This window comes from Protobothrops mucrosquamatus, unplaced genomic scaffold (assembly GCF_001527695.2).
Source record: "Protobothrops mucrosquamatus isolate PMUCROS unplaced genomic scaffold, P.Mucros_1.0 scaffold1085, whole genome shotgun sequence".
In the NCBI taxonomy this organism is placed as follows: domain Eukaryota; kingdom Metazoa; phylum Chordata; class Lepidosauria; order Squamata; family Viperidae; genus Protobothrops; species Protobothrops mucrosquamatus.
Window position 1 is genome coordinate 39,528 of NW_015387312.1, and position 14,381 is coordinate 53,908.

The 14,381-nt window shown below is 40.1% G+C and overlaps 1 protein-coding gene across 1 annotated transcript in view; it reads right to left on the reverse strand.

Moving 5' to 3' along the window:
• LOC107291224 overlaps positions 1 to 14,381 on the reverse strand; it is a gene marked incomplete at its 3' end in the record, with an annotated part of 62,130 nt that overhangs the window by 32,002 nt on the left and 15,747 nt on the right. The window contains exons 6-9 of the mRNA XM_015820196.1: positions 9,801 to 10,109; positions 8,464 to 8,793; positions 6,767 to 7,081; positions 5,485 to 5,654 (exon numbers count right to left, since the gene is read on the reverse strand). Of these exons, the coding sequence (XP_015675682.1) occupies positions 5,485 to 5,654; positions 6,767 to 7,081; positions 8,464 to 8,793; positions 9,801 to 10,109 (1,124 nt within the window). The remainder of the gene's footprint in view (positions 1 to 5,484; positions 5,655 to 6,766; positions 7,082 to 8,463; positions 8,794 to 9,800; positions 10,110 to 14,381) is intronic.

Sequence of the window (14,381 nt, forward strand, 5' to 3'; positions counted from 1 at the left end):
GGACTCCCCAGGTTCCTCTCGGGCCAACCCCGAACCCCCTAAAAATTTGATAAAACACCCCTCTAAGAAGACCCGTAGTTTTTTTCTTCTTAGGTCCCTCAGTGCTGTCGCTGAGTGCCACCTCTCAGGGTTCCAAATCCCTTCATCGAGGCCGGCCCTTGGAATGGTATTGGGCCATGCCTGCGCGATGGGGGAGTCGTGCGACGTCACGTGATGGCGCGGGTTTGACATGCCTGATCTATACGGTTTCTTAGGAATGATTGGCCATTGCTGCCTTCTGCAATGTCTTAGTTCCCCAGCTTAGACAAGTGTTTAAGACTTCCTGATAAGTCTTATAATGTCCATGCAATGAGAAGGTTACTGTTACAGGACAGAATGACTATCTGCAGAGATAACTTAGCTTATGTGTGAACACTATTAAATGTTTGATTGGCTTACATTTTATTGATTGCACTGGATTTATGGCTGTAGTAATTTGATTTGCTTTGCTCTCAGGATTGCAATGTTAGAGTGCAATTTTAGCCATACTTGTTCAGAAATCTCATAATTTCTCAGGAAAGATGGGATATGGGTTTCCCTTAATCTTGTGGGGTTTTTGGGTCACAATAAAACCTATTAAAGATATGCCGAATCAATGATACACAATTGAATGACACATAATGACACACAATTGGTAAAAGGAGGACCTAGATTGTTGGCGACCATATGAGGGCAGGACAAGAAACCATGGATGGAAACTAATCAAGGGGAGAAGCAACCTGAAATGAAGGAGAAACTTCCTAACAGCGAGGACAATTAACCAGTGGAACAGTTTGCCACCGGAAGTTGTGGATGCTTCATCATTGGATGTTTTTAAGAAGGTCCCTTCCAGGTCTATTCTGATTCTGATTCTCTGTCAACTGCTTAGAGAGGGCTGTAAAGCACAATGAAGAGATATACAAGTCTAAGTGCTATTTAGGACAGAACTATGTTGAAATCAAACCTGAAAATATCTATACCTGGGAACCTGAAAATATCTATACCTGGGAACATTTGCTACTGATTTCCATCCTGTTTGTAAAGCTTGTTTTTTCCTTTTTCTTGTAAACATTTCCACCATTGGTACTTAGGCTGTGAACTTGTGACTTTTTATGCATAAAGTTTTTTTCCCCTCCCTTCTGTTTAATCACATCTGATTCTTGGAAACAGTTTGGACAAGTCCCTGCAATTTTATTGGCAATGTTTTTCAGTAATGGTTTGTCATTGCCACCTTTCTAGGGATGAAGGAAAGTGACTGGCTCAAGGTCATTCAGTTTTGTGCCTGAAGTGGCACTAGAACTCCCAGTCTCCTGGGTTCTTCTCTGATGCCTTAATCACTACACCCAATTGGTTCTTATTAATAAATGCCATCAATTTGATTTTGATGACTTGAATCAATTCCCTCTGGATGTAAAATCAACGCTTACTGCAGTCCCTCCATCCAACCCCCCTCCTTTTAAAAAAAGATAGAGAATAACATATATGTAGAAAAAGAAACTTTATGTAGCAGCAAAAGTTTTATAGAATACTTCTACTTAATGAGAAAATTATACCATGGGGAACACAGAAAAATAGTATTATCAGAATCAGTGCAACTATAGAAGTTTAAAAAAATTCAGAAAAAATAAGCTATGATCGTAAGAATAGTGCAGTATACAGCATAAAACTTAGCACAATATAATGAAATGCAATGAAAACCCGTTTTAATGCAGTTTATATAGCATAAGAGGGAAAACTTTAAAGCTAATAGTATAAAATAAATGCAATTGCCAGGGCAGTGTTATTCAGTTTCATAAAATAAAAAAGGTTAATGCTCATATGTGCTACATCTTGATAAAATCCATACATAACCTTAATCCATGAACATACAATGCACATTTATAGATACCTCTGCTTTCAGCAAAACAACCATTGATTCTTGGACACTCTAGATAGTGAAAACAGCAAACTAAGAAACTTTCTGGGCCTAAATGCCTAATTCAAAGTAAATGAAGTAGCTAATTAAATTGACTTCAGAGAAACTGGTGACCAGCTGTTTAGCACTAAAGGGTTGATCGAGAGAACCAGTTGTTTAGCATTAGAGAGCAGATCATGAGAAGAACAAAATTGAACAAAAGCTGGTGAATTAAGTATTGGAGGTGGGGGAAACAGGTTTTCATTTGCCCCCTTTTCTTAAAAAAATAAAAACAGGGTCACTCTTGAAAAGTGATTTTAGCACACCAGAGAAGCCATCAAGTATTGCAATATGTCATGGCAGTAAATTAAGAATAGAATTAGAATTAGAATTAGAATTAGAATTAGAATTAGAATAACAGAGTTGGAAGGGACCTTGTAGGTCATCTAGTCCAGCCCCCTGTTCATGCAGGAGACCCAACACCATTTCTGATAGATGGCAGTCCAGTCTCTTCTTGAAAGCTTCTGGTGATGAAGCTCCCACAACTTCTGGTGGCAAGCTGTTCCAGTGGTTGATTGTTCTCACTGTCAGAAAATTTCTCCTTATTTCCAGGTTGAATGTCTCCTTGTTCAGTTTCCATCCATCATTCCTTGTCTGGCCTTCAGGTGCTTTGGAAAATAGGTGGACTTGGTTTGGAAAGTGCACAGTATGTTTTTTTAGCTCTTTGACATTTTCCCTTTTAGACATACTGTAAGGGGACAGGACAACAATTCGGTATTTGTGTACCCATAGTGCGTTTCTTAGCATTGGTGAACTTTGGGGTGAAGATATTACACTTCCTTTCTTTCAAGGAGACTTTTTAAGTAGAAAACAAACTTGTTTCTTCCTGTTATTGCTAAGGCTGCCGAAGCAGAGACTGTCACATGGAAATGGATATTTTTGTGACATTTAATGCTTTGCTGTGACTTTCCATGAAACATGTAGCTCAGAACAGTGGTCATGAAGGATGGGTGAAAGAAATGGATGATGGAGGGGAAAAGGTGGGATCTCATTTCATGTATGCTTCATTGATAGCAAATGGTTATTTCACCTGTGAAAAGAGAAAGAAAAAGATAAAGAAGGAAGAGAGGGAGAAAAAAAAAGATTAAATCAGGTACTCAATATTAAATTATTGACCTAGTGTGGGTCTCTAGCATATCTAGCTTATTACCATCGATTAATGTCTTAACTAGCTGCATTATCTTAGAACAAGTGTTATAAAGGTAGTTCTCGACTTACAACCATTTGTTTAGTGACCGTTCAAAGTTACAACAGCCCTGAAAAAAAACTGACAGCTGGTTCTTGCACTTACAACCATTATAGCATCCTCATGGTCATGTGATCAAAATGTGGGCACTTGGCAACCAGCATGATGGCTGCAGCATCCTGGGGTCATGTGATCACCATTAGTGACTTTCTTAGCTGGCTTCCAACAAGCAAAGTTAGAATAACAGAGTTGGAAGGGACCTTGGAGGTCTTCTAGTCCAACCCCCTGCTTAGGCAGGAAACCCTATACATATGATTGTCCAGTCTCTTCTTAAAAACTTCCAGTGTTGGAGCATTCACAAGTTGTTCCACTGGTTAATTGTTCTAACTGTCAGGAAATTTCTCCTTAGTTATAGGTCAGGCATGTCAAATTCGTGACATCACATGATGTCGCGTGATGTATCACGACTTTTTCCCCATTGCCGGCAATGGGGTGGGTGCGGTTTCGGCATGACGCATCCGGCCCGCGGGCTGGCAGTTCTAGGTTATTTCTCTCCTTGATTAGTTTCCATCCATTGCTTCTTTTCCTGCCTTCAGGTGCTTTGGAGAATAGCTTGACTCCCTCTTCTTTGTGGCAACCCCTGAGATATTGGAAGTCTGCTATCATGTCACCCTGGTCCTTCTTTTCATTAAACTAGACATACCCAATTCCAGCAATGGGAGTCAATGGGAGAAGCTGAATTTGCTTAACAACTGCATGATTCTCTTAATAACTACAGTTTTTTGCTTAATAACTGGGGCTGAAAAGATCATAAAATCTGTTGAGACTCCCTTAACACCTGCTTTACTTAGCAGAGGAAATTCTGGATCCCAACTGTGTTCATAAGTCAAAGACTATCTGTAATTCTTGATAACAGAGATTAATTAGTTAATAGGCAAACCAGTAAGTGCTGATACAGAAGCATACTTTGTGCCAGGGGCCTTCAAACTTGGTCCTTTTATGACTTGTGGACTTCAACTCCCAGAATTCCTGAGCCAGCATGCCTGGCTGAGGAATTCTGGGAGTTGAAGTCCACAAGTCATAAAAGGGCCAAGTTTGAAGACCCCTGCTTTGTGCTATGTTGGGGTATCTGCAATGCTTTCTCAAAATTCTGAATATCCAAATTGTAGTCCAAAAGGCTGAGGCATTTTTGGACTTAGCTATTGAGTTGGCCCACTCGGTGCAAGGGTGAATGAGCCCTCCAGTTATTGTTGAACTATAACTCTCAATATCCTTCACCCTTGGCTCGGCTGATAGAGGCTGCTAGAAATTGAAGCTGAGGAACATTTAAGAGGACCCAGATTTCTCAACCTGGGATGGTTTGAACAGAATATATAACATCATCAGAGTTGGAAGGAATCCTAGAGGTCTTCTAGTCCAAACCCCTGCTCAAGCAGGAGACCCTATATTATTTCAAAGCAATGGTTGTCCCATCTCTTCTTCAAAAACTCCAATGATGGAGCACCCACAACTTCTGAAGGCAAATCTTTCCACTGCTTGATTGTTCTCACTGTCACGAAATTTCTCCTTAGTTCTAGGTTGTTTCTCTTCTTGGTTAGTTTCCATCCATTGCCTTCTGGTGCTTTGGAAAATAGGTGAACCCCCTCTTCTTTGTGGCAGCCCCTCAAATATTAGTACGCTGCTATCATCTCATCCCTAGTCCTTCTTTTCACTAGACTAGATATACTCAATTCTTGCTATGTTCTAGCCTCCAGCCCCTTAATCAGTTTTGTTGCGTCTGCAAATCCATGTTTCTATATATATAATTAATTTTTATAGGGTTATGGTTAGGGTTTTTATAAAATAACATTCTTAATATTTAGCAAACAGCATGTTGTCTGGGTTCACATATTTAAAAAACAATAAGTAATAATTAATTTCTATATTATCATAATCAATATGTTAGTTAATCATTCAATAGTCTTCTTACTGGTATATATTCAATGTTACATAGTACATATTACGTTTCTTTCTCTCTATCTCACTTTTCTAGCCATTGATAAAAATTGTCCCATGTTCTAAACTACACTGAGTCTTCTTTCTTTTTTATCTTGAATGTCAATCTGTCCATTTCTGCACAATCTAAAATTTTCTTAATTAGTTCTTCTTCTGTTGGTAAGTTTTCATTTTTCCAATACTGGGCAAATACTATTCTTACTGTGGTTAATATGCAAATCCATGTTTCTGTGCTGTGATGGGTAGATTACTCATTTACCGCAGGGACAATTGAGGAAGAAAGAGATGGCGATAATCTATTTCTATGCTTTGAATTGATTTCCTCTTTTACCTTGATGAAAGTGACTAGGCCGCCGTAAAATATGGCCACAATGAAGAGAACGATGAAGGTGAAAACTTTATTCCAGACACCATTGGCTTCTTCTAGCTCACTGTATTCATCTTCGCTTTCGTTGCGGATGTCACAGAAGGCAGTTCCCATGAGGGTACAATCCCAGGAATCTGAAGAATGGAGTGAAAAAAAAATCAAATTAGAAAAGCCAACAAAAGCCAACAGAAAACATTGGATGGATTAGACAGAGGGAGACAGGCATTATCAATTTCTATTTCATCATTGATTTAATATGTGTATGGGTAGTCCCCGACTTACATCCATAACTGAGCCTGGCAATTACTGTGGTACATTATGATGGTTGTAAAATGGGTAACTATGTGTCCAAGCTGATTTTCAAACTATTTTTTTTTGTGTGGCCATTGTTAAGCGAACACCACGGTCATTAAAAAAATGTGAAAGTTGTTAAGGGAATCCATTGTTCACTATGGGCTTGTTTTTTCCCCAGAAACCAGAGGTAAATGGTGATTTCTGGCAAAAATGCCATAAATGGTGACCATGTGACTTCAGGATGCTGCAAACATCTGTAAATGGGGGCCAGTTGTGGAGCACCCCAAATGCGATCACATGACCACATGAGGGCAGCCATTGAAATTTCAGAATTGAGTCATACGTATCTTTTATGAGGTCCATCCTAACTTCAAACAGTTTTTAAATGTCCGGTCAAAAGTGGAGCACAGCCTGTAATTATGATATTTCATACCACCAAGAACCAAATGTTCAGGGCAAGTTACAAAACCGAGACCCAAAAGTATAAAATAATCAAAACAGATTTAAAGCAAGATCAATGCAATCTGTGTCGTGCCTAGAGAATGAACTATAGAATCCTCATTCCCCAAATCATATAATTCAATATCTAGCCAGTCTTAAAAGCAGCAAGGAGAAATAATTAGCGTCAAAAGTCATGTTCAAACGTAAGGAAAAAGATTACAAACAATTTTTTTGGGGGGTGGGGTGGGAAGAAAAACACTGAATGCATGTCAAATGAATATCTGTGAGAATCTATAAAACTCCACGGCCCATATAGCATCTTCGGGGCATTGCATTAACCTAAATTATGGCTCTTGTTGGTGTGAACCAAGGTGCCAATCAAAGAAGAAAGAAAGAAACATCCAACTGGTAGACATTATTTTAATGTAAAACGGAAAGATACATAAAAAGTGCCTCATAACAAGAGTACCACAATTGGTTTGGCTGTTGGCGTTGTTGTTGTTGTTTTTACCAGTTAAGAAATTAGTTGTTCTAGCGATTATGTTTTCAGAAGAGACGTGAGCTACAAGGCATCTGTAGGAGGCTCCCATCATCCATTTGCTGGTGGGGATTTCGAGCATGCTCAGCAAGGAACATGTTTGTTTCTCGTGGTCGCATTTCATGCCGTGGGCGTCATGGCCTTTAAAGGACAACTCTTGGTTCTCTTCTTCCCACTTCAGAAATATTTCATCTGGATAGAAATCTTTCGCTATGCACAGTAGGGTCACATTGAGGTCTTCACTGGATGACTGACGCTGGAGATCCACTTTGGGGGGTCTCACAGTCCCTGGATTAGCAAAGACAAGACAACATGTTTGGGGAACAAAATGTGCTGGACTCTATCCTCTTTGTACCCTGAGCTGTATTGAGAAGGGTTTTTTTCCTCTCAGAACTCCCTCAGAATTACTATTTTTTTTTCATGTAAGGTTTAAACTCCCTTTCTATAACCCTGTAATCCCTTAATTCGGGGTAGAGTCAGGGTGACTGGATGGAGCTGAGCGTTTACTGTCCGGCTGCCCTTCCTGACTCCTACAAGGAGTTCACAGCAGATTTTGTTTTTCTTTGGGCCCTGGGAGAAAAATATCTGTTGCTACCTAGGATTGAACTTTCAACTTTCCAAGTGGGAAGAGAGTGTCTTCACCACTAGGCCACCATGCCACTCACTTTTCAGGTAAGGATGATGGGTTAGAAATCTTCAACGTTCCTGCCATCCTTGTCAAGCTATGACTTCTGGAATTCTGGTGGAATTCCTTAAGTTAAAGGCCATCAATATTATTTATTTATTTATGAGATTTTTTTTTTTAATCCTGCCTTTATTACTTTATAAGTAATTTAAGGTGGCGAACATACATATATTCCTTCTTTCTCCTCTTTTCCCTAGAATAACAGTCCTGGGAAGTGGGTTGCGCTGAGAGAGAGGGACTGGCCCTATGTCACCCAGCCAACTTTCATGCCTAAGTGATTGGCTCAAAGTCACCAGGCTGGTTTCCATGCCTAAGGTGGGACTAGAATTCACAGTCTCCTGATGATTGGCCCAAAGTCACTAGGCTGGTTTCCATGCCTAAGGTGGGACTAGAACTCACAGTCTCCTGATGATTGGCCCAAAGTCACTAGGCTGGTTTTCATGCCTAAGGTGGGACTAGAACTCACGGGTCTCCTGGTGATTGGCCCAAAGTCACTAGGCTGGTTTCCATGCCTAAGGTGGGACTAGAACTCACAGTCTCCTGATGATTGGCCCAAAGTCACTAGGCTGGTTTTCATGCCTAAGGTGGGACTAGAACTCACGGGTCTCCTGGTGATTGGCCCAAAGTCACCAGGCTGTTTTTCATGCCTAAGATGGAACTAGAACTCACAGCCTCTTGGTGATTGGCCCAAAGTCATTCAGCTGGCATTCATGTTTAAGACAGAACTACAACTCACACTCTCCTGGTGTTTAAGCCAGCACCTTAAGCACTTGGCCAAACTGGCTCTGTTGTGAACATACCATTAAGATGTTGCCATGATTCTGCTCTTCAGAAACCAGACTCTGCTAAGTGTTATCTGGTTTTGACCACTGCTAGGATCAATTCAGAGTAAGGCTGAATTGAACTACTTCCCAACCTCTCTGTACTTAGAGTGCCCTCCCTTTCTATCTCATTTGCTTTGCCAGCTCTTTATATGAGTCCTTACCATTCCTTCGGTCAAAATGCTTCGTCTTTGTTTCGCCTTGGCCATTCTGGATGCTACAAGTGAATTGGGTGGTGCTGGTCCACTCACTCAGATTCACCTGCAATTGGCCATACATCAAAGAAGTGTGGTTGCTTTCTTGGAAGACTTCATTTGTCACTGAATTATTGTTGGCCAGTTTGCCATCCATTGTCCAGCTGAAGGTTGCATTGGCACTGGCATTCATGAGGGGCACCATGCAGGTTAGAGATGCACTTCTATTTGTGAAGAGCTCTTCAAAGGAAGGCAGTTGCATCTTGATCACTTCCATGTTGCTTGGAGATGTCACCATTCCTTCAAAAGCAATGCGGCACAAATTAATTTGATGGGTACTTTCCTGTTCCTGTCTCACCTCCTTGCCTAATGGGGATATATTGGAATGACTGTTTCAAATACAGCTGTTCCTTCTTGTGATTAGCCTGGGAAATCTAAATAAAATTAATCTAACATCTGGACGTTATGGCTGAAAAAGGAGGAGGAACAAACAACTTCGTTCTGTTTCAAAAAAAAATGCAGATCCTTCTACTTGGAGATAGGCAAGATGAAGGATGTATGGAAATCAATGTGGTTTGAGCCACATTCAACCCTTTCTTCCTCAAAGGTAATAGATTACCTCTCCATCTAATAGAAGCAATTATTTACTACAAGCTTCAAATGCAGAACAGACATGATATTCTAAAAGCTATTAATCTCTCTCAACCAATCAGCTGCTTTTCTCTCTCTTTGATGTCAGTCAGTATCAACTCAATAGCCACAACCATCAGCACCACGGTACACTTATGGAATGAGGCAATTTGCCACAGCCAACTCATCATGGCCAACTTGGCACAGCCTACCTGCCATGGCCAACTAGCCACAGGGCAATTCAACAACTACAAAAGTTAAATCAATTTCAATGGAACCATGACCAATAATAATAAAATAAAGACAGTCAGTTCAAAAATGCAGGAGTTACAATAATTTCGATGAAAACGTGGTCACCAATAATAAAATGAAATGATTAATACAGCATTGAATGGTCCCACAGTTGACTGTGGTGAGTTGTTCTAGACCAGTATCTTTAATATATTTTGGCTGTGCAAATTACTAAAAAGCATAACACTTCTGTTAGGAACCATATTAATAACGAGGCAGGTAGGAGTTGGCAGACTAAAAGTCAAGGCCACTGATTTGAAATATGAAGTGGAGCATACGGAGGCTCAAGAAATGTGGCTGTCCGCTCATCATAAAGGTACTCTGTAAACATATCAGGCCCACCGTTTCTTTTGTTTACAATTTAAATTGGGCAAAGTACAACTTACCAGAAGAATGCACATCTTTCTTAAACAAAAAGTTGGTTGCATGGTGATTCACAGTGCATGTATATGTTTGTGGATTCTGCCAGTCTTCTCCACTGATGGTCAAACTACAGTCCTTCTGATATGTCCCATCAGGGAGGGGCACTGGAGACGAACAGTTTGGGATGGAACTGAGTTTCTCTCCTTTGATGCTCCACTGAATATCTATGGTTTTGGGGTAGAAGCCGGTAGCAAAGCAAACAAGTTTTGAATAGCCCTTGTCCTCAAAAGTGTGGAATGCCATCACTCGTGGAGAAGTGGGTTTCAGGAAATCTGAAAAGGAACGGTTGATTTTGGGGTTGCGCAATATAATCAGGACCGTGTGAGTTTAACACATATGGCTAAATAGCAATAATCTAGATAGATCAGCAACGTTTGACACCCAGATTTTATTTGATAGGAGGGGCCATGACCTTTAGTGATTTCAAATTATGGAGACTTCTTTCCAATTGGAAACCCATTTGTGGATGGTCACCAAGAGAAGATTGCAATATGTGAACAGCCATCTCTGTCCAAACACCACCGATGGAGCTATCTGACCAACAGGGTTATTCCTGGCTGACCAAGAATTTTCCAGCACCAAGACTTACCATACAAATATTTACTGATGCTCTTCATGATAGTTAGGGATTCATGTCCCACTAGGCATGTATACACAGCTCTATTTTCCCATTCAGATGCTGGGATTTTCAGGACACTTTGAGTAGAAAAGGTGGACTTTCCAGTTTCAAGCATGGAGGGGCCTGTGATATACTCAGAGGCATTGATACTGCTATTGTTCTTCTTCCATTTGACGAGTATCTCAGATGGGAAGAATCCACTGATCACACAAGTCAGCCAGGCAACAGCTTGGGAAGTAGGTTGTGTCAATTGTGATAGTGGTGGAAGGACCAAGGAGAGAGATGGTACTTTAACGTGGCTGAAATCTATACAAAATAAAAGATAGAGATGGAAATATGGATAAGAGTGATTTTTTTTAAAGTGAAAGAAAAAGAAAGGTCGGAATAAATAACAAATCTCATTGATGATACCGTAAGGATGGTGCATTCATGATATTTAATCTTCATGATTTTGAACTTTTGAATGTTTTTAATTGGGGGCCACCCTTTTTCTGAAACCAAAGATGTGGAAATAATTCTCTGATAATTGGTCCAGAGAATTATTCTCCCTTCCTCCACAATTTTCAGGGGCAAGCCAAATCCCAACAGCGCTTTTTTTTCAAAAGGCAACTGTCCTTGCTTTATTTTTCCTTGAAGACGTTTCACTTTTCATCCAAGAAGCTTCTTCAGTTCTGACTGAATGGTAGAGAATATTCCTTGCAGTCATCTGGTCATTAGCACTCTTTCTGAGAGTCGTTCAGGCCACTTGGAGGTTTATCTGTGCCCTGAATAGTCCAAATGGGAATAAGAATATATTCCAATTTGCAAGGAATATAAATCCTTCCATCCTGAAAACTGAAGAAGCTTCTTGGATGAGAAGCTAAATGTCCTTGAGGAAAAACTCCAACACTGGAAGTTTTTAAGAAGGGATTGGACAACCATCTGTCTGAAATGGTATAGGGTTTCCTACCTGAGCAGCAGGTTGGACTAGAAAACCTCCAAGGTCCCTTCCAACTATTCTATTCTATTCTATTCTATTCTATTCTATTCTATTCTATTCTATTCTATTCCAAAACAAAGAAAGTACAGTTGCCTTTCAGGGGAAAAAAAAGGGCACATTTGGGTCAACCTGGATGATTGAGAATCTCTGTAGACATTTGGGCAAGCCAAATATTTTCCCCTGATCTTTGGGGCTTTCCTTGTTGAATCTTCTCTCACCTGTGTTTTTTTGGATGCTCCGCTTCACCTCAGGGAAAAGTGAGCAGAGATGAGAAATGCTGCATTCAATTTTCTTTCCAGAATCCCAGATCTGACTGGTGAGTTTAAGCTGGCTTTGGAAACTTTGGGTCCGATTTGGGTGTCTCTTGATTTTTTCTGTGGTGGCATTTGTGGTGAGGTTAAGTCCGTCCGTCATCCAGGTGAGCATCATGTTCTCCAGTTCATAGCCCACCACAAGGCAAGTCAAGGTAGCTTTCTTTTGGGTGAAGAGCCTCTCAAGGGGAGGTTTGAGTAGATAAATTGTGGGAGGTGGTATACTGTTCTTACAAGCTACAAGAGGGCAAATGACAAACATTTTACGATGGGCGAGAATAAAATAGTAAAAAAAGATCATATGGAGAAACAAAACACTATACAGGCAGTCCTTGACTTACAGCAGTTCATTTAGTGACAGTTTGAAGTTACAACAGCACTCAAAAAAGTGACTTATGACCATTTTTCATACTTGCGACCATTGCAGCATCCCTATCATCGATGATGAAAATTTGGACACTGCTTCATATTTATGGCAGCTGCAGCCTCCTGGGGTCATGTGATCCCCTTTGGGGACCTTCTAAGAAGCAAAGTCAATGGGGAAGCCAGATTCACTTAACAACGCTGTTACTAACTTAACAACGGCAATGATTCGCTTAACAACTGTGGCAAGAAAGGTCATAAAACAGGGCAAAACTCACTTAACATCTATGTTGCTTAGCAACAGAAGTTTTGGGCTCAGTTGTGGTCATGAGGATTTCCTGTAGGAAGTATTGAACAAGTGTTGAGGAAAGCAAGAAGAATCAGCCCAATCGGCAACAAATTAGAACGTTTCACTCTATACAGGAAGTCCTTGACTTATAATTTAATTGAGCCCAGAACTGTGGTCACAAATCTTTGCAGTCAGAAGGCAAAGCATCATGTGGCCAACTTGATTTTCTGGCTGTTTTCTGCAAGGGTTGTTGAGTAAATGTCATGGTCATTAAACAAATACATTTTCCCCAACGGGAGTTTTTTTAAATAGAAAACTGGAAGTCAATGCCAGAAATTGGCAAAAAAAAGAGTCCCAAATTGCAGTCACGTAACCCCAGGTTTCTCAGTGTTTTGCTGTTGTTTTTACTCACTGTTTATCCATTATCTCCAACGTTATAAGCCTAACTCTATGTTTCTTAACTATACGGGAAAATGGATTCTCCTATCTATTGCCTGGGGTCACGTGCCCCCCAGGAAAATGGCAGTAAAGGTGAGTCAGTTGCCAAGTGCCCAAAATGTTCTGTGGCTGTCAAAATTTTGAAAATGGGTTGTTAAGTAGCTTTTGGGGGAGCACCGTTATAGCTCTGAAGAGTTGCTAAGCGACTGGCTGTAAATCAAGGACTAGCTATAGACAAACACTTTTCTTTCCAATTGAGTCATTATTACATTCTGTGATCAATTCAATGTAATTTTCTGGCGTCATCATCATCATTTTTAAAGGTGCTATCAAGAATCAAAGGTAGAAGGAAAACAAAATAAGAGAACATGAAGTTATGTTCCAGACAGAAATATGTTAAGAGACAGAGAATGAATGGCCAGATAGAATAAATAAAAAAGGAGAGAGAGAGAGAAAGAGAAAAGAAAAAGAGAGGGAGAGAAAGAGAAGAGAAGAGAAAGAAAGAAAAAAGAAAAAAGGAGAGAGAGAAAGCGAAAGCGAAAGTGAAAGAGAAACAGAAACAGAAAAAGAGAAATAAAAAGAAAAAAGAGGGAGAGAAACAGAGAAGAAAGAAAAAAGAAAAAGAAAGAAAAAGAAAAAGAGAGAGAAAGAAAGAAAAAGAAAGAAAAAGAGGGAGAGAATGAGAAAAGAGAGAGAGAGAAAGAGAAAATGAAAGAAAGAGAGAGAAAGAGAAAGAGAAAGAGAGAAAAAAAAGAGAGAGTGAGTAAGAGAGAATCACCTTTGCATTTGCTGATACTTCTTGTCTCTGTGTGGTTTCTTCCAGATTGAGTTACTTTGCAGGTATATTCTTTGAGCTTGTTCCATTCTTGTAGGGATACTGTGAAGTTGCTGCTAGTGTAGAATTGGACACTATTTGACCGATCCTTTGGTGACGTTTGAAATTTCCCATCTGGTTCCCAGGTGACTTGGATGTTCTCTAGGGAGTAGCTATAGATGGAACAGACTAAGGTCACACTACTGATGCCTCCTAAACTTGGACAGAGTGGATGGACATTCAGAGTCACCATGAGAGACGTGGGCATAACCCAGTCTAAAGAAACAGAAAGAGAAGCGTCAATTTTATTCAGGTTTACTCTGTAGAAAAATGAAGAATATGAGGTCTACAAAAATAGAGTCAAGGAGAGAATGAACCAGTTCTCTCTCTTAGAATGTTAACGGAGTAATGAAGTTGTATAACTCTTCCTTAGCTTTCCCTTGTATCTCAGTGTTTTGCTATTGTTTGTAACCCACTGTTTATCCATCATCTCCAACATTATAAGCCTAACTCTTTGCTTCTTAACCATACAGGAAGACGGATTCTCCCATCTTTTGCCTTTCCCAAGTCTCATTTCATTAGATGAAAGAGTGTTTGCTTGAGAGAAACAAGAATTTTGGAGAATCTCTTGGGTGTGATATGGTGGTCTCACATGTATTTAATTACAGAAAGGGTCGAGAAGTGTGTCTGAATGTTGCAATCTTCCTTGGATTTCTATGCTTGTATGGAAG